Source organism: Amblyomma maculatum, chromosome 1 (genome assembly GCF_055883805.1).
Source record: "Amblyomma maculatum isolate TAMU_Amacu chromosome 1, ASM5588380v1, whole genome shotgun sequence".
Taxonomy (NCBI): Eukaryota; Metazoa; Arthropoda; class Arachnida; order Ixodida; family Ixodidae; genus Amblyomma; species Amblyomma maculatum.
In genome coordinates this window covers 43,332,526-43,358,237 of record NC_139344.1, presented here as the reverse complement: position 1 = coordinate 43,358,237, position 25,712 = coordinate 43,332,526, and the positions used below count along the sequence as shown (strand labels likewise).

The 25,712-nt window shown below is 46.4% G+C and overlaps 1 protein-coding gene across 4 annotated transcripts in view; it reads right to left on the bottom strand.

Annotated features, from left to right (window-relative positions):
• The window catches only part of LOC146202230 (complement factor H-like), a 277,186-nt gene extending 252,793 nt beyond the window's left edge, over positions 1 to 24,393 (bottom strand). For all 4 annotated transcript variants that reach the window (XM_084588027.1, XM_084588026.1, XM_084588028.1 and 1 more), the window contains exon 1: positions 24,241 to 24,393. In XM_084588027.1, the coding sequence (XP_084444153.1) occupies positions 24,241 to 24,310 (70 nt within the window). In that variant the 5' untranslated portion in view covers positions 24,311 to 24,393. The remainder of the gene's footprint in view (positions 1 to 24,240) is intronic.
• Between the last annotated feature and the right edge of the window lie 1,319 nt (positions 24,394 to 25,712).

Here is a 25,712-nt window from a genome sequence, read left to right as displayed (position 1 = left end):
TATTTATTTCACTTGAAAGCGGAGTACCTATATGCTCGTTCTCGTGATCGAAACCCATCGCTAGCGTGATTGATACTGACCTCTCTGAACACTTCCGGTGTTGCATAGTTACACACAAACACAACACACACACAAGACAATAAGAAAAGACTTTCACACCGATTATGCACTCACTACCAACTGGCTGTTGTTTTGATACGAAGGAGAAGAAAGCATCACCAAAACACGTAAGGGTACAATAAGAAGAAGAAAAACAGAAGATTCAGAAAAAAATGCGAAGAAAATTTTTGAATAAAAAAATTTAACGAAAATAATAATAAATTGCGTCTATCTTCTTGTCATATTGTCCGAATCAAACAGTATCATTTCCTTCCTGTTGAGCGCCACAGACGGAACACTCACGCATTTCCCTTCTCCATCCGAAATCATCTTAAATGCTTCGATAATCTTTCTTTTCAAAGTGTCGTTTGCACCAGCCAGCACCTTAGTTTCGGTGAACCTTGCTACACAATGATCATCCCTCGAGTCCTGTTGAACGCATTCCGTTCGACAACGAGAGAATTGGGTCGTCAGGTTTCCCGCAGCAGACAATGCGGCACACAAATTTCTGTGGTTCCTTAGCCTCTCATTGAGGTATCGGCCTGTCTACCCCACATAGGCTTTCCCACATGTCAGCGGAATCTTGTACACAACACCTTTGCGGCAGTTGGCAAAGCGTTCCCTGTGCAGCACGCCGCATCCTTCCTTGGTCTCACTCGTTACGTTCACCTTCCTGCACATACACTTTAACTTGTTAGGTGCATACAGCATGACCCTAATTTCAAATTGGCTCGCGATCTTAAGAGAATGTGAGATGCCATGTACGTAGGGCAGGACAGCAACCTGTCTCTTCTTTTCACTCTCTTTAAGCTCTTTTGTTCGGGGTCGCATACTCTTTTAAACAGCTTTCAGCCGTAGATATCAACATGCTCCTCGGATATCCACCTCTTTCCAGCTTTTCAATATCAGCTGATCGTCAACAGCAAAACAACCCAATCACCCACCAAACTCAGTGGACCCTACCATGGATAATAAACGCAAAATAGGCGCATGACATTCCGCTAACGACATGGAATCTAACATAATACAACCCACAACCTCCCAGTGAGTCTTTACGACAGCGCTCTCACAAGCCCTGGAGTTGGTGTCCATTGGCATAATTTTCGCAATATAACAGAATATACAAGCTTCATTTGCCTTGATTAATGCCCGTTTCGAGAACTATGAGAATCGTCCTATCACGTAAGTCCGCGGGGAGTGTCAGCAAAAACATATATACTCATCGTACTTCCAGTAGCATACCCAAGGGTAAGCGCATTGACATAAGTAATAAGGATGGTGATCCGTGAAGCACAGGAATCGAAAATATTCCGCATTTGAAAATTTAATTGGCGTGACTATAAACACAAGCAAACCAACCTTAAACAATACATTTCAACATTACCCACCCCCCCTTCGATATCGTAGCCCTTCAAGAAACTAATATTTCAGCTACAATTCGAGGTTACGTAAAACGCACTTCGCATGACACAAGGGATGCGTTCACCCTCATAAGGAGAATAGGGTTATCACTGGACAGATTATATCTACGGCGGAACGAAAACACATTTTTCCTGAGATCATGCCCTACCGCAAGCCTAAAAATAGAAGAATATTTGTTCTTAATGTATATTGCCATCCGAAACGAAAAAAAAAAAAAAAACCTGTAACCTTCGTTCACTCAAACATGCAGGACTAAAAGAAGGTAGGGGCAAAAAAAGCTCAGTGTAGTTGGCAATTTTGACGCACCCCATGCATAATGGGTATATTACTATCATAACGTAGTTGACAGGGTACTGGTTGACTGCATTATTAATGACGACCTAACTCTCATCTTTCACCCTACGATTTCCACCAGAAACAGGGTTACAAGGAGCACCTGTCTAGACTTAGCAATTGGAAAAAACTTTTACCATGCCTTATGGAAATCTCTTAATAAATAGTTAGGCCATGATGACATGATAATAGAGAGAGATGTAGCCGATAGGAGACATCCGTGCGACTAACTGGAATATACTCCGCGCGCAACCTGCAAAACAACCGCTGAAACTAATAACAGATATAACCATAATTATATCGTAACAGCAGGACACCCACCAGGAACAAGCTTAACCAGGACGTAAGGCGTTACATGTCCCGCCTCCTTCTAGTGAACAAAGCCCGTCTTTAGATACCCATCCATCTGTAGATAACGCCCGTCTGTAGATAACGCACTCCCTCACCAGAACAGGAAATGGCCACCCTGGTGCAGTAATTGGCCGCAACCTCTCATGATTACTTCCATAAAACCCCGGCCCTCAGTCACCAGCGGCTGCGTAACAACTGACCACGGCGGCGGTCAGACCTGTGACGCAGCAGGGGTGCTAAGAACTTCTGGCTCCGCTGGACAGGCCGCCATTGGAAACTGACCCTGGCAACGATTAACGTTAGAACCCTAGCTAGTGAATGTAGTTTAGCAGTGCTGTTAGAGGAACTAGAAGGTATGAAATGGGATGTCATAGGGCTTAGTGAGGTTAGGAGGCCGAATAAGGCATATACTGTACTGAAGGATGGGCATGTACTGCGTTATCGAGGCTTACCAGAGAGGCGACAACTAGGAGTAGGTTTCCTTGTCAATACGTATATAGCGGGAAATATAGATGAATTCTATAGTATTAATGAGAGGGTAGCAGTCATCGTAATTAGGCTTAATAAGCGGTATAAACTGAAGGTTGTACAGGCCTATGCACCTACATGTAGTTATGATGACCAGGCAGTTGAATGCTTCTACGATGATGTAGAATCCGCAATGCGAAAAGTAAAGACGCAGTATACTGTAGTAATGGGCGACTTCAATGCCAAGGTAGGGAAAAAGCAGGCAGGAGACCAGGCAGTAGGTGACTATGGCATTGGTTCTAGGAATAACAGGAGGGGGGGGGGGGGTAGTTACTAGTTGAGTTTGCAGAGCCTTGACCGCCTAGTAAAGAGCAGAGACATTAGTCTGTCAACCAAGATCTGTATAACTCGTGCTATGGTCTTTCCAGTTGTGATGTATGGATGCGGGAGTTGGACTGAGAAGAAGGCTGACCGCCGAATAATTGACAATTGACGCGTTTGAATTGTCGTGCTGGCGGAGACTCTTGAGAGTTATTTGGACTGCCAGAAGATCAAATCAGTCGATATTGTCGACCATAAACCCTGACTGCTCATTGGAGGGTCGAATTCTAAAGTTAAAGCTCAGCTACTTTGGTCATCTGATGAGAAGAGAGGAGTCGCTGGAGAATGAATTGATCTTGGGAAAGGTTGAGGGTCACCGGAGAAGGGGTAGACAGCGAACGCAATGGTTAGATGGCATCCTCGAGGCGCTGCAGATGAAGTTATATGATGTTAGCAAGATTGTGAGAGACCAGAAAGCGTGGCGTGATATGGTCCATAGGGTCACGAAGAGTTGGACACGACTGAACGACTGAACTGACTGACTGACTGACTGACTGACTAAGTAAGGAATCATGAATACTTTCTTCAGCAAACGGAAGAACCGGAAATTGACATGGAAAAGTCCTAACGGGGAGACTAAAATTGAAGTATACCTCCGCCATTATGCAAGATGTGGAGGTAATCGGGAAAGTACGATGCAGTGACCACAGGATGGTGAGGTCCCGAATTAGCCTAATCTGAAGAAAGAAACCCATCAACGAAAGAGCGGTAAGGGGGTGGGCAGAAGAGTTCAGGATAATCGCTAAAGAATAGATATTCAGCTCTAACCGAGAATGGCGACATTATCCTAGAAGCAATGAACAATAACTTCAGAGATATTACTGTGTGAGCTGTAGACGTAGATGGTAGGATAGTTAGAGAGGATACCGGTAAGCTGACTAAGGAGACGAAAGATTTCATTACGAAACGCCAGAGTATGAAAGCTTCCAATCCAACAGACCAGATAGAATTGGCCGAGATATCAAAGCTAATCAATAAGTGCAAGGTGGTCGATATAAGGAAGTATAACATGGATAAAATTGAGCATGCTGTAAAAAACGGGGGAAGCCTTAAAGCGGTAAAACAAAAATTGGGCATAGGCAAAAACCAGATGTATGCGCTGAGGGACAAGGCGGGCACCGTCATCACGAATATGGACAAGATAGTCAAAGTATACCGAGGAGTTCTATACAGATCTCTACAGTAGCCAAAGTAGCCAGGACCGTAATGAGATTGGCGGTAGGGAAAAACAGACGTTCCACCAGTGACAAAGGACGAGGTCAAGAAAGCACTAGAAACTATGAAAAGGGGGAAATCAGCTGGAGAGGATCAGATAACTACAGATTTGCTGAAGGACGGGGGGGATATCGTGCTAGAAAAACTGGCCACCCTGTATACGCAGTGTCTGGTGTCATCGACGGTACCAGAACCATGGAAGAATGTAAACATTATCCTCATCCATAAGAAAGGGGACGCTAAGGACCTTAAAGATTACTGACTAAAATTACAGTATAAGGTATTTACTAAGGTAATAGCTAATAGAATCAGGACAACCTTAGACTGCAATCAAGCAAAGGATCAAGCAGGTTTTCGGAAACAGTACTCTACTATCGATCATATTCATACCATCAACCAGGTGACAGAAAAATGCTCGGAATATAACCAGCCCTTAAACATATCATTCATTGATTATGAAAAAGCATTTGACTTAGTAGAAACATCGGCGGTGATGCAGGCATTGCGAAATCAGGGGGCAGACGAGCCGTACGTGAAACTGCTGGAAGATATACATAGTGGCTGCACAGTAACCATAGTTCTGCATAAAGAAAGTAACAAAATTTCTACAAAGAAAAGTGTTAGGAAAGGAGACACGATCTCCCCAGTACTATTCACAGCTTACTTAGAGGAAGTATTCAGAGACTTAGAATGGGAGCAGTAAACTTCTTTTCGATGTTTCTTGAAGTTTTTTCTTCTTCTCGTTGGTTATGCCGTCTCCTTGCTTCGCCGAAAGAATTTCAATGGGCCGAATGAAATTGACAAACTGATTTAATTAAACTAATAGGTCGGATGGATGAACAAACACAGCACAGTTGAGAGAAATAACAAATAAAACACAGAGTTGGGTCGCCCTCCAGCTTAGGACAGTTCGTCGTCCCAAGCGAGCGTACGGGAGAACGTCCGTCTTCTCCTTCGCTCGGGCCGCAACTCTCCGGGCCACCCCTCGCACCTCGTCGTTTTCGCGCGCTTTCCGTTTCCGTGAAACGTCCTTGGTGCCCCCCCCCCCCCCCCCTCGTTTACACAGATTCGTGGAAAATCGTAGCCGAGGTCCAGTTCGCCGAAGCCCGGCCTTTCCACCACTGGCATTCCACTGTCGAGGACGCGCACGAGATTTACGACCGCACTTTACACATACAAAAAAAAAAAAAAAAAAAAAAAAAAAACGGACGCTCGACGGGGTCCGCCGACGGCGTTCGGAGCCTCGCGCTCTAACCACCAGGCCAAACACAGAACGGCAGAGTGCCTTTCAATACGCGAGACCCCTCGCCCCTCAAGAAAGACACACAACAGATAACGCGCACAAGCAAGGACACTTCACACTGTAACCCAAAAACAAGAAAAAGGTCCCCCCCCCCCCCCTCCCTGGGTACGGGCGCCGCTCCGCCCGCGAGGCGCACAAACACACACAAAAAGAAAACTCGAGAAAACATCCACTGTTGACGACCTTACACGCCCCTCCTAAATCGTTGCAACAACCTCACTGGTTGCTGCACACGATAAATAACAAAAAGGTCGTCACAACTTCACTACAACGCACAAAAAAAAAAAAAAGAAAACGTATCCGCAAGAACAATATGACGCCGAGTTACAGAACCCTAAATACAATCACCTCACGGGAGGCGTAGAACAAGACGCCATGCAAATACACTTCACACAAAGAGTCCCCTGAGTGGCCCGACCGCATTGTCCCCGAAACCCACTGGTGGCAAAAGCGGTGTTGGGCGCTAAATCGGATCGCTACCTCCCTGTGCGCGAGACAAGCGTGACAGTGCGTCAGCATTTGCGTGAGCGGTGCCCCTTCGGTGGGTTACGGTCACATTGTTTCGCTGCAGCGCTAAAGCCCAACGCGCCAGTTTTGCCCCGGCTGGCTGGCTGGCCGTGATGTAGGCCAAAGGATTATGGTCGGATACGACATGCACCCGCGCCCCATATATCAAGTGTCAAATCTGCGTAGAGCTCACATCACTGCGAAGACCCCTCGCTCAATTGTGGCCCATCTCATCGGCGTTTCGTTGAACCGGTGGCTCGCGAACGATATGGGAAGCTCTCTGCCTGATCCATCCATCTGGGCCAAGCAGGCGCCTGCCGCAAAAGCGGATGAGTCCGTAAATAGCCAGTATGGCTTGTAAGGATCCGGAGTTGAGAGCATCGCCGTTCTGCAAAGTGCTGCCTTTAGTTTCTTAAAAGCCTCTTCCGCCTCTTGATTCCACGGAATGCAATTTGGCACTTTCTTTCCCGTCAGCGCTGTGAGGGGTCTAGCGATTTCCGCATAGTTTTCAACATAGTCTCTATAGTAACCGCAGAGACCGAGAGCACTCCTGAGCTCGCGTTTTGTGCCAGGCGTCGCCAACTCATTGATGGCGTCAACTTTCTCAGGGTCAGGTCCATGCTGCCCCGATCCCACGACGTGTCCCAGGTACCGGATGTGCGGTGCCGCGACCTGGCATTTCTGTAGGTTGGCTTTAAATTCCGCCTCGCGTACAGCACTGAGCACCGCCCTGAGGTGATCAAGGTGTTCCTCCCAAGTTCTGGAGAATACTGCTATATCGTCCAAGTACGCGCAAGCGTACTCTTGGTGTGCCCGTAGCAGCTCGTTAATGGCTCTTTGAAATGTCGCGGCCGCGTTTTTCAGTCCGAAGGACATGACCCGCCACGCAGACCGGCCGACGTGGGTAACAAAGGCCGTTTTCTCCTGGCTTTCTTCTTCCAGAGGAATTTGCCAGTACCCTCGTTTTAGGTCTATTAGGGTAATGAATTTCGCGCCACCCACCCGAAATATTAGTTCCTGCTGGCGGGCCATAGGCAAGGCGTCGTCCACATTACCGGCGTTCAAGGCCCTGTAATCCACACAAAGCCTGAGTGAGCCGTCCTTCTTAATTACGCACATCACCGGATGTGCGAACGCGCTCGAAGCCGGATATACGAGCCCTAAATCTAGCAGCTCGTCCACCTGTCTCGCTACCTCATTTTTGAGGAGTTGAGGCACGCGATAGGTATACCGCTTTTTCGGGATGAACCCCTCTCTTAGTACTATCCTGTGTTCTCCGATGCGCGCCGCTCCCGGCCGTCCCTGAAATACATCCCCGTGTGACCCAAACAACTGGCGTATCTGCTCATCCCGGGACGGAGTCAGATGCTCGGTCGCACTGGACGGCAAACAACCGCGGCGCTCAAATGCGCTAGTCACGTGGTATTATTTGTATTTCGCGGGCTTTCTTTTGAGCTTGGAAAAAAAGATACACGTTAGACTTTCTTTATCGCAATTAATGGAATGGGGGTTTCTGAAGGTGTTCTACAACTTTCTAATTCACATTTTTGGTTTAAGGTGAATATTAAATAAATTAGAAAAATTAACATAATCAGCCAATTAAGTAATTGCAAAACAAAAATTGCCTGTAGTACGCAAGCAGGCTGGTAGTTGTATGGAACTGGTTTCACTGACATACGTCAAATATATATATATATATATATATATATATATATATATATATATATATATATATATATATATATATATATATATATATATATATATATATATATATATATATATATATATATATATTGACTGTGAAAAGCAGGTAAAAAGTAGGCTCTTGAAGCTGGGGTATAGGCACTCGTGTGTGACCTCAGGAAGTAGTTGAACGTATTGTACAGTACGTACCGGTGCGCACAAAAGTAAACGGAGCACGCTATTTCCTTCTAAATTTTCCGCGCTTTACATAATTGAAATTTGGAAATAATGGTATATGCGAACCGGTAGCAGTCGCCAGTGCTCTTTCACTCGGAATAATATTGTGTTCGTATCTCCGGTGCAGAAGGTGCGATTTTAATTTGAACAGAAAAGCGTGCTCCGTTTACCTACGTCCGCAACTGCACATGGCCATCCAAACGCGTAGGGAACGATTATAGTCCAGGTATTTCTTGTTTTCAATGTCGATTTCTCGTTCAACGCTTCTGAAATATTTTCCAAAGACAAAGTGGAAAATATCACAAGGTAAGCGCCTAGCTCACTTCACGTTAGGGAGAGTGAGCCTGATTTATCTCCATCTTATTATTCAACTTCAGCGCTTGCCGAAAGTGGGTCACTCTGTTACTTTGTAAAGGGACACGCCACTTATTCTGCGGCGCGAGTCGGAGATGCTATAGGCCTGCACAGTGTACAAGGCCACCCTCTCTTAGTGTAAACAAGCGAGCGCTTATCAGCTGCTTTCAGATCTTCAGTGCGTCCGGCCTGGCCACGCATCGATGCAAAGTTATCATCATCATCATCATCAGCAGCAGCCAACGTTACTAGAACTTGAAAACTCCCCTTGAAAACTCCCCGCCTCTGCTGTACAGCTAGAATCAATATGAAAAGGAACACGGGAGCGCGTGGCCTCCACGCTTTCAAATGTTCTGTCACCGACACCTGATAAAAAATAGTTGTAAAGACGCATCCGAAGTAATCTCGGTCGGCTGCTCTTTCCGAGCGTACCCTTCGTGCCACCCATTCTCGTCTTGTGTTGGTGGCAGCGGTTTGCAAAGTGCGGAAGCCGCATGCTCCCGTGTTCCCTTTCAGTTTGCTTCTAGCTGTACATCGCGGGAGGTGCCCGGCGCCTTTCCCGGGTTGGTGGCGTGGCGGTCGATACCGGCTCCTGACTGCCGCCTTGGAGCGGCAGCGAATGCTGGGGTGCGATGCGCGAAGGGCAGCATTTCAGATGTAATCATTTGTCTGAAGCAATTATGCGATTGTTATTTTTTTTCGTGTGTGTGTGTGTGTGTGTGTGTGTTTTTCTTTTCAATAGCTGCAACTTTCATAGTCACAGAACGGTTGCGAATTTATGCAAAACCTTGCAAGCAGCTATACTTAAGGTGCAGCAGGCCGCGCGCGGGATGTTTGGTTTTCGCTAACCGGGAAGACTACACTTTTCTGGTATATTTTGTGCGATTAGTGCGAACAATCAAACGCCCACGCCTACTTTTGATAAATTAGTTATGTGCGCATGCTTTAATTAAGACAAGTTATCTATGCGTCAAAAAGCTTCGAGATCAGGCTTTGCAATATTTTCCCAGCCACATTTGGCAATTGGAAAAGCGAAGTATCACAACAGCGGCACGAAGAACTGCCGGTCGTGCAATTTGCCAGAATCAATAAGGACTATTCCCTGTTGTTGGTTATTGTTGGTTAAGTAATCGGAAATGAAATGAGCGTACATGCGTATTGATCAATGCGTAATTTTAATGCGCAGCTTTACTTGTTTATTACCCACCATGTACGGAATGTGTGTACGGAATGTGTCTGCAGTGGCTGTGTAGCTTATGCTGATGTGATTGCACTCGACTAATTGTAGTTCTCTGTTATTACCCTTTAATTATTAAATTGGGACTACATTGAACGCTACATCATTTAAGTACTACATTGTTATGGCTTTGTAAAGTGTATCGCTGGACTATGCGTAGGACTTATTTAGTTGTCATTAATTACTTATCCGTGATTAAAATATATACCTTCATGCTGCAGCATCAAATCCTGCATCGTTAGATAGCGTATGACTAATATAACTGCACTTCTGTATTTATTATGCTAATTAGTGAATTGTGAATACATAAATGCAAACGTTACGCTACGCAATCAAATCATATATCTTTGCACAGCTCGTATCGACTGCGATTGCACCACTGATTGCACTAAGGCACTGATTGCGATAAAGGACAAGGCGGGCAACCTCATCACGAATATGGACAAGATAGTCAAAGTAGCCGAGGAGTACTATACAGATCCCTACTGTAGCCAAAGTAGTCAGGACCGTAATGAGAATGGCGGTAGGGAAAAACAAAGCATTAGAAACTATGAAAAGGGGGAAATCAGCTGGAGAGGATCAGATAACTACAGTTTTGTTGAAGGAAGGAGGGGATATCGTGCTAGAAAAACTGGCCACCCTGTATACGTAATTCCTGGTGTCATCGACGGTACCGGAACCGTGGAAGAATGCAAGCATTATCATCATTCATAAGAAAGGGGACGCTAAGGAGCTTAAAAATTACCGACCAATCAGCTTACTGTCTGTTACGTATAAGGTATTTACTAAGGTAATCGCTAATAGAATCAGGACAACCTTAGACTGCAATCAAGCAAAGGATCAAGCAGGTTTTCGGAAACGGTACTCTAGACCGATCATATATCCACACCATCAATCAGGTGATAGAAAAATTCTCGGAATATAACCAGCCCTTATACATAGCATTCATTGATTACGAAAAAGCAATTGACTCAGTAGAAACCTCGGCGGTGATGCAGGCATTGCGAAATCAGGGGGTAGATTGCACTAAACATGCTGTCAGGCAAGTTGGTGTTCCATTTTGCTGTGAACAGAAAGCGCGGCAACTTGGAGAGGAATGGAAGCGTAGACAAACTGAGGCGACTGTGCGGTGTACGTCTTCTTTTTGTTTTTGTTTTTTCTCTTCAGGGTGTCGCGCTAAATTCTTCACACCGCACACTGCTTTATTCTTTTCAGAATTGTAGGAATATAACGTGCCCGATTAGCGTGGGCGGGTCTTTGAGCGCGCGCTTTAGTCTTCCATTGGCTTACTGTGCATAGTACCACAAAGAGGGGCCTTCAAGCACGAAAAAAACTCACGGACGTACGCACACTTCAAAAATGAACTTACAGGCAGGTTTAATAAAGTGGTTTGTATTAGAGCACTACATGGGCTCGGGCAGAGCCTCAAAATGGCTGTTTTGCCAGGCCCGGGCCTGGCTAGGGCTTGAAGTTGTGGACCTAGGCCAGGCTAGAGCTAGCTGGGTAGTCGTTTTTCGGAAATGAAGGAATCTCGGCATTAAAATCGTACAAGTGGTTTGTTCATAAACCACGAAATGTACATTTGCTAACGCCGAATGAGGTTAATCTCATTTGTAGACCGGTTTTAATCAGCGGCATTGGTTTGCCCAAGTTACTTTGGGCGCTCACGCCTGTTCAACGACCCAAACAAAAAAGTTAAAACGAAAAAGCGCAAAACCCCGCAGCGCGCTCTTCTATGTTACAGGTCTTATGGACCACTGCAATGCATGACACCAGCCTCGTTTACAACTTCCACTTATTTCGTGGGCCCAGGATGTCGCCCCACCTGGGGGCCACACAGGACCCACCTGCCCTAATTCACAACATTGGTTCAAATCAACTTGTTTCTCTCTCTCTATATATATATATGTATATATATATATATATATATATATATATATAAAAGTGGGAATTTTCAGCAATTAGTGAGCACCAAAGAGGTTATATAGAACTATATAACCCCTTGCCCTTGATGAGCACACTCCGTCGGATCTAGCAGAAGGCACTCTTGTATCTTCTCGATTTTGTGTTTGTGTTACCTGAGTGACTGGCCATTTGAAGCCTCATAAAAGCCTGATTGTCAGGTAGACGTCATTTCAAAGATAGCCTTTCTCTGCCTTAGCCTCCCTCCCTCCCCGGAAAAAAAAAAGACATTTTTTAGGCTACAATAAACAGCGCGTATAGCAATAGGTATCTGCGGTTATTAACACACAAATACATGCACAATAAACAGATGTTTTGCTCTTCGTCTCCATAGAGATACGGAGTACGGTATTGAACTGTTCACAAGAATATGTAGGTTTTTTCTTCTCCTGCCCTTGCTAAGGCAAGTTCTTGTGCAGTTGCCGGGGACAGCCTGTGTGATTGAGCAAATAACATGCCCAAAGAACTAATTGCTGATAAGAAGCCATATTTAAAATTCCAGTAATCTATAGCTCTTAAACCTTAAATTTTGATTTGTGATTACGAAACATTTAAGCAGTATCATTTACTTATTTCAAAATTACCATCAGTCCTATTTAGGACTAAGGAGGGGGTTGGTTACATCAAAAGTACACCCATAGTAAAAAACTAAAACAATACACATGAAATACTGTCATCACCAAAGGAAAAGAATTTGTGAACAGCATACCTACAAGCGCTAATTCAGCAATTCAGATAGCGGAGAGAATCACACATACAATATTATTGATAAGTTTATCACAATCTCGCTTCGGACTAGCGCAGGCTAGCGCACGTGGAAGGTGCATAGAGAAAATAGGTTGGCAATTCCTCGTGTGATAGCAACTATATCTGAATCTAGCAACCAACTAGCCCAGGTAAGAGCTTTGGTAGTACAATCTCGCGCTCTTTCAATAACAATTAAAGGAATACTTCATGCCGTCTTTTGGAATTTTTTTCTTCTACGTGCTTGGAGTTTCTGTAGCGCGTTTATTGGAATGTTGCCTCTTTTATGTACTGCTGCATGTAAATGAGGACTAAATTATTTTTGATGTAATAAAAACGCGTTAAGCACTTCTTTTACTGCCATAACTGTAATTATTAAGAAATTCTCTCAGACTGACGGCCGGGCCTGGGCAAGGGCCAGACTTTGTAGAGCGGGCCCGGTTCGGACCTGCTTCATGTCAACGTGGGCCCTGGCCGGGCCCAGGCCTGGAGAAGTTAGCCCGGGCTGGGCTCGGTCTTCAAAGGATAGGCTCGTGTCGGAAAATAAGGCCTGCGCAGGGCTCTAGTTCGTTTCCAATCCTTCTTGCTGCCGTTATTAGTGGCAGTGGCAACTTAGCACACCACGCCGCATACATAAATGAAATCTATTACTCAACTTAGCGAACTATGAAAAAGAAAATCAAGGATATAATAGAATACTAAATTATTCATATTTCCGGAGCCGCTAGGTTCCACGGCGTCAAGTCAGCGCTTTGAACTCGCGAGCGCGCCATTGAAAACTGAAACGCCTGCAGCCGCCGGCAAACGCGCCGGCGCGGTGAAGCTTATAGTTCGACTGCAGCGCCACTCGCCGCGCAATGCAGCGGCGGCTCCGCGTGGCGCTCCGGTTCTAGTAACGTTCTAGTAACGGTTCTAGTAACTGGTTCTAGTAACTGGTTCTAGTAGCGTTAGCAGCAGCAGCAGCAGCAGCCGGACTATACCCACTGCGTGGCCAAGGCCTCTCCCATACTCCTCCAATTAACCCGGTCCTCTACTAGCTACACCCACTTTACCCATGCGACCTTCTTAACCTTATGAGCCCACCTAACTTTTTGCCGCCCTCTGCTACACTTTCCTTCCCTCGGAATCCAATTCGTTACCCTAGGCGACCATCGGTTGTCCACTCTACGCACTGCATGCCCTGCCCATGCCCATTTCTTCTTGATTTCCACTAGGATGTCATTAACTCGAGCTATTTTTCTGACCCACACTGTGCGCTTCCTATCTCTTAACGTTAAAGCGACCATTTTTCGCTCCATTGCCCTCTGAGTTGTCCTCAACTTAAGTAGAACCCTTTTTGTTAGCCTCCACGTTTCAACCCCACAGGTGCGTACAGGTAAGATGCAACTGTTGTATACAGTTTCCTCTTGAGCGATACCGGTAAGCTACTAGTCATAAACTGCGAATACTTGCCAAATGCGCTCCATCCCAACCTTGTGCTTCTAATTATTTCCCTTTCATGGTCTGGATCTGCGCTTTACGCTTATTGATTAGTTTTGATATCTCGTTCAGCTGTATCCTGTCGGTTGGGTTACAAGCTTTCAAACTTTGGTGTTTGGTAATTAAATATTTCGTCTCCCTAGGTAGTTTACCGGTATCCTCTCTAAATATATCCTAGCGCCTACTTCTAACGCTGACTCAGTAATTATATCTCTGAAATAATTGTTCATTGCTTCAGGGGTAATGTCGCCATCCTCGGTTAGAGCTGAATATCTATTCTGTAGCGAGATCCTGAATTTGCCTGCCCCCCCCCCCCCCCCCCCCCCACACACACACAGCAAATTTAGTGATGGATTTCATTCGTAATAATCTGTTCCGTTCTCTCTTCAAATCTTGACTAATTCGAGACCTTACCATCCTGTGGTCACTGCATCGCACGTTTCCAATTTACTACATCCTGCCTAATGCTGGTGCCACTTAATGAAGTCCACTTCATTTTTAGTCTCCCCTTCAGGGCTTTTTCATGTATACTTACGGTTCCTCCGTTTGCTGAAGAAGGTATTCATGCTTCTTAAGTTACTGCGCTCTGCAAACTCAACTAGCAACTTCCCCTTGCTATTCCTAGAACCAATTCCATAGTCACACCACTGCCTGGTCTCCAGCCTGCGTTTTCCCTACCTTAGGATAGAAGTCACCCATTAGTAAAGTATACTGCATCTTTACTTTCCAATTTACTTCCCATCGCCAATTTTACACCTTCGTAAAAGCTTTCAACTGCGTGATCATTATGACTACATGTACAACCTACATGTACAACAAGCCTGTACAACATTGAATTTATACAGCGTATGAAGCTTAATTGCGGTGCCTGCCACCCTCTCATTAATGCTATAGAATTCCTCTATATTACCAGCTATAGCCTTGTTGACAAGGAACCCTACCCCTAAATCTCGTCTTTCCCGTAAACCTCGATAACACAGTGCATGCCCATCCTTCAGTACAGTATATGCCTCATTTGGCCTCCTAACCTCACTAAGCCCTATGACATCCCATTTCATACCTTCTAATTCCTCTAGCAGTATATGCTAAGCTACCCTCACTAGCTGGGGTTCTAGCGTTGAACATTGTTTGGTCAGTTTCCAATGGCGGCCTATCGCGGAGTGATAAGCTCTGCAAATCACCTATTTAAGGTCGCTGATTTTCTATGTGCGTGCGCCAGTTTGCTTCCGCATGTGGCTGTAACAAAAGTGACGACCTTCGGAGAGAGCGACCATTTGCTTGCGTGTTCCTCATATGAGTCACCATTCCACCTTTGCAAAGGCTTTAAGGATTTGAGCTGCGACTGTAGCTCTGGCTCATAGCAACATGAAGTGAAAACGACAAGACTTATTAGAGAGATACTCATATGCCCTCCATCGAGAGTCGTTGGCACGCGCTTTACTATTTCAAGCAGAATCTGGAAAGGTACGTTGTATTTCTCGCGTATAAAGCCAACAACGCATCGCGAATAAAGGAGTTGCGCCGAAGATTGATCTCCACTGCTAATGAGTATTTTTGCGTGCTTGTCTGTTAATGCCACATTTGGTCCTTAAGTATGGGAAATCGGGATTTGTTCGTCATCGTTGGATTCGCATATGCAACAGTTGATAACATCGGACGTTATCGTGAGCCGGTGCGGAGGTTACTAGCGACTAATAGACGCGTTTTATTATCTTATTGTTTCATATGAAATCTCGGCCACTAATGATAACCCAAGATAACATTGCGGTGCCGTTGGATAGGGAAAAAAAATTCATGCAGCGAACTGAAAAGAAAATTTTCACTAATAGCTAAGGACAACTGTGTGACATTCTGAATATCGTCTTTCGGCATTCAGAAACACAGGGATATAAATAAGAGCTTACAACTTCGTACGAGGTATCTGCATTTTCATAGTACGCCTTGCTATTCAAAGCCAGCCATTGGTATTTGCGAGCTCAATCCAAATTAACCATTGGAAATTAACCATCCTCCAGAGGAAGTCGTATTAATGTCTGTCATTTTAAGTGCGTATTAAAAACAATTGCTTGTATTATTCTGAAGGGCTAGTCTTGGAACAAAGTTCGTACGAATTTAGCAGACATGCCAAAATTTCCAATATTCCGGAAACTGCCCATTCATTGTATGGCATTATATTTCAACAAATATCCGATTAAACTACATCTTTGAAATTTGCCCCCAAGTTTGTGTCCGAAAGGTTTCCTCGTAAACATGAAATGCTTCCGGCTCCCGTTGTCGGTGAGCTTAAGATGATGTCGATCCAAAACCTATAGCCAACATCTGGACACCAATTGTCCGTTATCCAGGAGACAAACCGTAACCACCCGGAAACCGAACAAGAATTAATGAGACGAGTTCTGCGCTCTCTAACCCTCCTACAGAATCTTTGCCTATCAGAGACTTCTGAGGGGTGCAGGACGATCTGGATCTGAACTAGCTGGGTCATATGTAAACGCTGGAATTACAGCCGAACGGGAAAACTCTATAGGATAATGCAACATGAGGTTGGAACAATGAAACAACAGCCGCACGGAAAAGTACCACGAGAGTACACGACAGGAGGCTGTGATAGGCCGAGCACCCCAAAAAACCTGACGTCTTCATCCGATGGCGTCTTCTTCCTGATACAGGGCGAAAGCAATCTTGCCCGGTACTGTGCAGTAACAATCAGAAATGATAAAGGTTGGGACAGATGTTAAGAAGAGAGGTAGGAAAGAGGGCCGCTCTGCGCGTAACAGCGGATTCCGCGCAGTCGCCAAGGGTAGTGCCGTGGTACCACACGCTCCCGCCAGTACAAGACAGCTCTATGCCGGTGGTCGAGGCGGCAGCAGTTTCAAGCGCGTTCGGGACCCGTATTTGGAATCAAATCTACTACGGTGATGCGGCGTCAGCTCATGGCGTTTCCCCCTTTGGCAGGCGGACGTGTACATACACGCTCGGGGAACCCACTTAGGCGCTGATTCTTCTATAGTCTTTTCGGGCTTGCGTCGCGTCGTGGCCACGTACACTTCTGTATCGCTGTGCATTTAAATGACGTCACAGCTGCTAAAGCCGAGCGTTGAGCTTCATGAAAGGAGAGGTAGGAGGCGTCTTCCATAAAGCGATCGCTTTACTGGTTATGCGCCCCAATAGAACACTATCTGCCCCAGTCGACAATGTGCTATGCCCGTAACAGTTTCATTATTACATCTACTTTCGATTACAGGGGCAGGCAATATTTTTGTTTTTGCTTTTTTTTTCTGACAGAAGAAGGAAGGACAACTATATCAAAGCCATTTTTTTTTTTGCTCACTGCGAACGCAGGGGAGAAGGAGAGGACGGAATGACAGGCAGCGGAATTTTCAATGCCGACCATTCAAGTTTATTATCCACTCGAAGGCTTCAATACGCTCAACAACTTGAAATATTAATTCTGACTCTCCTGAAAGCAACAAATGAGAGTTGAAAGCACTTCAACACACAGTCCATAAAGCCGAAGGCGTACTCGGCTCGCTTTAGCAACTCCTAGCGGCTCATATGTCACCCCTGTCGTGACGCTGGGGCTACGTCGACCCGGCCTTCACTTGGTAGCGTGCAGAGACTCGGGGTTGAAGTAGGATTGAATCTTCGAAGTTGGTGAAATATGTACAAGCAGGTTTAATGGCACTTTGAGAAAACTTATTTACAATATTTACACGAAAAAGAAGGGTACATCAGCAAAATGGCAAGCGTTAAGAGTTCATAGCGAGAAGCGACTGGATGAGCCGTTTACCCAGGGCCCAGAGCGACATTTCGTGCTCTGCAGCGTCCTTAAAACCCCCTATGTCCAGCCCCTCTCTGAAGATGCTGACCAACCAAATCCAGGGCACGCCCCTCAGGTATCGGCATCCAATCGAACACATCACTGCACTGATGGTCTGAAGCACTGACTGGTCCGGCATTCATTCGTTGGGCGTGATCACTTGTTGGCGGGAAAAGCTTGGGAACGGCGAGGAGAGGAGGTACATTTCTATTCTTCAGCAAAGAAACCACAGGCTGGTTCTGACAAGTGGTTTTACTTCTCAGAAACCCGAGTGCACGTGGCGCCGCATCCGCTCCCAGCATTGTCCGTTTTCGACAATTGCAAATCTTTCCTGCATTCCTGGGAAATCACTTAATGGCTGTATGCGTCATGCTCCTTTCTTGTCCTGCACGTCAGCGGACATGTCACTCTGTCGTCTCCTTTGGAAAGTAGGCATTCCTCACTGGACGATAGGGCTTATCGACTGGAAGGGTGAACAAAAGAAAGAAAGCACTTCCTGCATTTCCCGCAGGGGGACGTTTCTTTGTGTTTTTCCAGACGTTCTCTTGGCAGGGTCAATTTGGCATTTGCAGAGTGTCCACAAAGCAAAACAGGCTTACAAAACAGGATTCCTGGAAACAGGCTCACTTAGAGCCATTGGACCATCACCACATATTCACAGCACTTATCCATGCCCACAGGCGAACAATAGAGCGCGCAAATGCGGATGCTTGGTCGTAACAGCCTCCTCCCCCGCCAGAAGAGTCTCGGAGGGCAGCAGTCCCAGCTGCTGCATGAAGAGACGACTTAATGGCCTGCACGTGAACGCTTGAAGCTCGCTGTTGCTTGTCGCGTTGTCTTGATTGTTGTAGGCCAATTTGCTCGAGCTGTCTGAAACTCAACCACATGTCGAAGCAAGCACTCGGCTCCCGTCTGAAGAGACCAGGTTAAAAGAAAACTGCCATTGTTGTTCGAGAAAAGCCCACTCTCAAGACGTTCAGGACCCACGTATTCCTAGAAAACCAAACGTGCTGCTTTACATAGTCACACATATACAAGCGCACGGAAAAAAAAAAAAAACCTGATTATCAATTTCGATACATGGTGAGGAACATCTCGGACCGCTTAGAAAGAGCGGCTAAGCGCGTCCGCATTCCCATTTAACTTCCCCTTTTTGTATCTTATTTCAAAATTGTACTGCTGTAAAATCAAGCTCCACCTAAGAAGGCGACTGTTCTTCGATGTCGCAGTTTGCAGCCAAGCCAGGGGACAATGGTCCGTCTCTACGGTGAATTTGGCCCCTCCAAGATAGCACTGCAATTTTTGAATGGCCCATACAATGCAAGCGCACTCTTTCTCTGACGCGCAATAAGCTCTCTCTCTAGAACTCAGTTTTCTGCTCAGGTAGAGCACGGGGTGCTCATTACCGTCGTCATCTCTCTGGCAGAGAACAGCACCTAACCCTCGATCACTGGCATCACACTGGACCGTGAATTCTCGGGCATAGTCTGGAGCTCGCAATACCGGAAGACTAATCAGCACAGCCTTCAGGTTTACGAAGGAGGCTTCCCTTTGTTCGTCCCAGACTACATTTGTCGGTTCTGTCTTGCGGAGAGCGTCGGTCAGAGGGCTAGCCAAAGCTGAATAGTTAGGGATGTAGTGATTGTAGTACCCAGTCAGACCTAGGAATGCTCGAATTTCCGTCTTCGTGCTCGGCCGCGGATAGTCTGCTACCGCAGAAATCTTAATCTCGCTGGGTTTCCTGAAACCTTGACCTACATTGTGACCCAAGTAGTCCACGGTCGCCCTTGCCAGGCAACATTTCTCGGCCTTTACGGTTAGTCCAGCTTGACGCAAAAGGCTCAGTACAGCTCTTAGATGTATCATATGGTCCGCCCATGAGTCGGAAAAAACCGCAATGTCATCTAAGTAAGGCACTGCGAATGTTTCACACCCCTTTAAAACCCTATCCATGAGTCGGGAAAAACAAAATGGAGCATTTTTGAGCCCGAAACTCATCATTGTTGGCTGGTAGCTGCCCGTCGGAGTGACGAAAGCCGCGTATCTGCTGGCGCGTTCAGTGAGCGGTACTTGCCAGTATCCTCGAGTAAGGTCCAGCGTAGTCACATATGCCGCTCTACTGACCTGTTCTACTCTCTCCTCAATATTCGGAATAGGATACACTTGATCCCTGGTGAGAGAATTTAGCTTTCGGTAGTCTACCACAGGCCTAGGGTCTTTACCTGGAGCTTCTACTAAGATCATAGGCGAAGCATAATCGCTTTCCGAGGGTTTTATTACTCCTAATTCCAGCATGCGAGTTACCTCCCTATCCAGAATTTCTCTTTGCCTTGGAGAAAATCGGTAGCACCTTGATCGCACTGGCACGTCTGAAGTCAGCTCAATATCGTGCTCAGTCAAATCAGTTCTGCCTGGCCTGTCCACGAAGCAGGCCTCAAACTCTGTTATTATCTCGCCCAGATCGGACAGCTGGGATTTCTTTAGTTCTCCTCTCTGCTCCGTCTTTTTGAGAAGCTCCTGAGCGTTGCTTCCTTTTCCGCTGAGGCAAATCAAGTTGTCCCCCATCTCCTCGGGAAGGTTTAACGTTAGATTTACCACGGCTTCCCTCTGCACATAAGGCTTCATAAGATTGCAATGATAAATGCGCACTGCTTTACGCCTATCGGGGATTTTCACTGCGTAGTTAGTGTCAGAAAGCTCTGCAACGACTTTAGCAGGTCCTTCCCACTGTACTTCGAGCTTATTCTTGGGATCATTGGCTTGCTCCATAGCTAAGTCCTCTCGGGTTCCACTTAGAAGTCTCGTGAGATTACTAGACACCGGCGGCAAGAGGTTACTCTCTAGAACGTCCTCATTCCGTGTCTTATCAAGCTCACTTTCTAGTTGACTTATCTGAGATGCCTCGCTCTCCAAGTTTTCTGACCCGCTATCTTCCGCATCGACCACTGTTTTAACTGCCGTTTCCTCCGCTGTGGATTTTTCTGGTATGAGCAGCGTAGCTGGTTCTCGCGCCTTTGAACGTGTTAATGCTTGCACAACACTGTCTCCGAAAAGGATGCCCCTCTTTCGCAGTAGCATGTCCGATTTGTTGGAAAACAAATACGGATAGCACTTAGGCAGCTTTTCTGAAACGGCAGCCTCGGTTGTTAACTCGCCGAAAGGGCCCTCGATGACCACGTTCGCGATTGGCAAGCACACACTCTGTTCCTCCACTACCTGGCGGATCCACGCACACTGTCCTGTATAGTCGGCAGGCGACACATACGCCGGATGGACAACATCCATCGTTGCGGCCGAATCGCGCAGTACCTTGCAAGGCTTCCCGTTGACTACTAGGTCATGCAGGTAGGGTTCTAAAAGCTGCATATTTTCATCGCAGTCACTGACATACGAGAAAGCAATCTTTTCTTTCCGGCAGTTGACGGCAATGTGACCCTGCTCATTACACCTAAAGCATGTGAGCGGCTTCCTAGCCTCAAGCTTATTCTTTGTGTTCTGCGCGTTGGTCACTTCCCCACTTTTCTCACTACCGTCCTTTCTAGGGAATTTGCCTGAAGAAACCTTTATTTCTTCGTTTCCAACTCTAGCAAAGAGCCTTTCCTGACGGTTATTCACTCTCAACTTGGGATTGCGGGGCCTATCCACTGCTGGGCTGCTGAATTGTCGGCGCGAAGCGTACTCCTCAATGAGTTCGGCAGCTTCAGTTGCCGACTTAATTTCGCCTCGGTCTTGTAACCAATTTCTTTCTTTATCTGGGAGGCAGTTATAAAACTGCTCCAAAAGAATTCGCTCGACTACAGCGTCCCTATCACTGTAGGAATCAGTGCTCTTTAGCCACTCGCCCAAATTAACTCTTAAATTGTACAGGAATTCAGGGTAACTCTCGTCCCTGGACTTAGTAGCGTTCCGAAAACGTTGTCTGAACGCCTCGGCGCTAAGCCTATACTTTCTCAGAAGGCAAGCTTTGACCTTCTCGTAGTTGTCCGCGTCCTCCTTGCTTAGCCGCGCGACAACCTCCGCTGCCTCGCAGGGCAGAACCGTCAATAATCTCTGAGACCAAGTGTCTCGCTGGAAGGACAGTTTTTCGCAGGTTCGCTCAAAGTTAGCCAGATACAGACCGATATCCCCTGATATCACATATGGCTGCATGTACTTTGACATCTTGAAATCTGCCTCCTTGTTGAGAAGAGGTACCGCTAGCTGGGGACAATTGCCCGACCTCTTGCTCAACTCTACTTCTAATTTCCGGAGCTCAATTTCTAGCTCCCGCTTTTTTGCTTCTCTCTCAAGCTTCTCACGTTCGTGCTCCCTTTCCTCTTTTTCCCTCTCAAGTTCACGCTCCCTTTCCTCTTTTTCCCTCTGACATTCGCGCTCCCTTTCCTCTTTTTCCCTCTGACGTTCGCGCTCCCTTTCCTCTTTTTCCCTCTGACGTTCGCGCTCCCTTTCCTCTTTTTCCCTCTCAAGTTCACGCTCACGCCTCTTTTCCTCTTTTTCCCGCTCTTTCTGCTGTCTGAGCTGTTCCTCCTTTTTTTGGGCGATGAGGTTCCATGCTTCACTGAGCTCCTCATCATCGGCTCCCAAATCTGTGATTGCCTTTATAATCAAAGGTTTTCGTGCCAAACCACTTGTATCAATTCCCAATTCCTCACACAACAGCAACAGGTCCGGTTTCTGCAGCTTTTGTAGGTCCATGATCGCTCCGAGTGTCGGCTACTTCCAAAACAACTGTGCAAACTACCAAACCTAAAGGCGTTTCCACACTCCCTTTACCAGTTCTAAAATCTAACCCTGTTCTAGAACCTGGTCCACATCAGAAGAAAAGCCAAGCACTCACCCACACATGCGATCGATGTTCCGAGCTGCCCTCTTGTTGGCCGATTGTTGCTCCTGCTTGTTGCTTGAGATGCCACCTCCGATCACCAGATGTTGTGGTTTGTAGATTCTGATCCACCTCGAATCACCAGATGTTGTAGCTTGTAGATCCAGATCCTACCTCCAATTACCAGATGTTGTGGCTTGTAGATTCAGATCCCAACGCTGGTCACCAGTTGTCGTGACGCTGGGGCTACGTCGACCCGGCCTTCACTTGGTAGCGTGCAGAGACTCGGGGTTGAAGTAGGATTGAATCTTCGAAGTTGGTGAAATATGTACAAGCAGGTTTAATGGCACTTTGAGAAAACTTATTTACAATATTTACACGAAAAAGAAGGGTACATCAGCAAAATGGCAAGCGTTAAGAGTTCATAGCGAGAAGCGACTGGATGAGCCGTTTACCCAGGGCCCAGAGCGACATTTCGTGCTCTGCAGCGTCCTTAAAACCCCCTATGTCCAGCCCCTCTCTGAAGATGCTGACCAACCAAATCCAGGGCACGCCCCTCAGGTATCGGCATCCAATCGAACACATCACTGCACTGATGGTCTGAAGCACTGACTGGTCCGGCATTCATTCGTTGGGCGTGATCACTTGTTGGCGGGAAAAGCTTGGGAACGGCGAGGAGAGGAGGTACATTTCTATTCTTCAGCAAAGAAACCACAGGCTGGTTCTGACAAGTGGTTTTACTTCTCAGAAACCCGAGTGCACGTGGCGCCGCATCCGCTCCCAGCATTGTCCGTTTTCGACAATTGTAAATCTTTCCTGCATTCCTGGGAAATCACTTAATGGCTGTATGCGTCATGCTCCTTTCTTGTCCTGCACGTCAGCGGACATGTCACTCTGTCGTCTCCTTTGGAAAGTAGGCATTCCTCACTGGACGATAGGGCTTATCGACTGGAAGGGTGAACAAAAGAAAGAAAGCACTTCCTGCATTTCCCGCAGGGGGACGTTTCTTTGTGTTTTTCCAGACGTTCTCTTGGCAGGGTCAATTTGGCATTTGCAGAGTGTCCACAAAGCAAAACAGGCTTACAAAACAGGATTCCTGGAAACAGGCTCACTTAGAGCCATTGGACCATCACCACATATTCACAGCACTTATCCATGCCCACAGGCGAACAATAGAGCGCGCAAATGCGGATGCTTGGTCGTAACACCCCCCACTGTGCGCTATCTTGGCTGGCGGCGTTACGATTTTGATTCACATGAAGCGCCATGTTTTCCCCCTCCTCAGGGCATCGCTACGAGCGATGCTCTGTACAGCTCCCGCGGGAGCTTTCTGAAATCCTTGCATATCAAGTGAGGATCCCATCGCTTTAGCCCATTTGGCTGACGCACGGGGCTCTTTCGTGTCGCATTGAAAGATCACTCGAGACAGAGACCCATTTAAGCATTAGGGTGTGGTGTCATATTTTCACAGAGAGGATGATACTGCAGTGTGTCATTCACTATGCTGCTGTATACAGAGAGCTTGCGCTTGTATATAGCGCAGTTCAATCCCAGTTGTCTCTTGTTACCTCGAAGCGAGAGGACAAAGAAAGAGCGACAACCCTCAATGTTTTTTACACTGTTGCTAAGAAGCTGCGGAGCCTACACGTAGGCCACAGCCCTTTCTTCATGATAGCTGTGCGATAACAACCAGGTCGAAAAAAGAAACCGTAATTGTTTTCGCCGACATGAAACAATAACCACGGCGGCGTAAACAATCATTAGCAGCTCTCACAAAGAACCAATTAGGAAAAACGAACAAAGAAAAACGAATTTCCGCTTACCAATATCCTCGCAAAGCGCCAATCTAGAGCAGAACACAACCGCCAGGACGAGAAACCATGGAGGCATCATGCTTTTGCGGAATCCAGGCGCCGTGAAGAGCGCCTAAAGGGTCATTCGCGAATGCGAGCCGTGTTCGAGACAGCTTCTTGGGCTTTGCGTCAAGGGACGGTCTGCGATACCGGGCATGGAAACTTAACTCCTCCCCTCGGCGTCGAGATAGCGAATATCCAAGGAGATGGCAACGCCTTGCCGGCTCTCATTTCACACAGTTGGTTCCGCTTTTGAGGCGAGCAACTTTTAACTATGAGTACACGGCCGCCACTGTCAATTCGTGGAATTTTTTAAAGGAGCGCTCTGTTGGGATTGAAAAAAATAGGCGCCTTTGAAGAAACAATGGCAGAGCTGATGAGAACTCGCAGAATAATGTTAACGTTCATCAAAGATGATATCAAGCTAAGCGCGTTCGTGTTAATACCCGTGCAGCAAAAATGAAGAATTGCTTCAAGGGAAAATGTACACTCCAAGCATCACGGGGCCTTCATGTGAGATATCGTCACTGAGGGCGAAAAAATTATTACCACTGGCATTAACGGAAATTGTTGGGTAACAAGTGTTCAGAGACCTTGCGCTCTGCTTAAATGCGAATTTGGGATTAGATGTGCTAGCTTCGTTCAGAACTCCAGACTTAATAAATATTTGGTTTCATGTCCGCGAATACGTGGCGGCAAGGTGTAGTTGAAGTGGTACGACCTTTTCCTCGTAATCTCCTCCTCCTCCCGTCATGATCAGCCACCCCACCCACAACTTCTGAACAATGACATTTCTTTTTTTCAGCAGGATGTTGTCTGTGTACGGTTGTACGCCTATCATGAGATTTGACCATAAAAATCAATATATCCGGCTATATTTCCTTGGAACTCTTAGTTTTCTGCTATTTATTGCCCAAAACGCGCAATAGTGGTTTCTTGTGGCAGCCTTAGCTACTTGTGGCGACAGCAGCAGAAACTTTAAAATATTTTTCAACGCATCGGATGCTTAGAGCATTCCCATCAACGTGTGCATAACAGTATTCGACAGCTGCCTCCCGATTAAAAAGGGATGTCCAAGGAAGTTGGATTTGGGGGACTGAGGAGCTCTATTGAGTTTGAATGCTAAATACGAATTCACAAATATTCTGAGGCAACTCAGGTAAAAACGCTGTATTCTTGCTGATCGCCGACTGAGACATATGGCACTTTCGCACGAGGTAGGAGTATGTCATGGTTTGGTAACCAGTACCAAACAAAGTAATTGAAGGGATGCAATCAAAATGGACGATTTAAGCGTATATGAGCATTACCGAGTGATGTGAAAGGGAAATATTGTGGCTCCAATCCACACTGTGAAGGTGGCTGGACAGTAAAGCTGTAAAACTACACCAAATTACCCGTTGAGACGTCGCACGGCTTTGTTCTTTTCGTCGAGCATAATA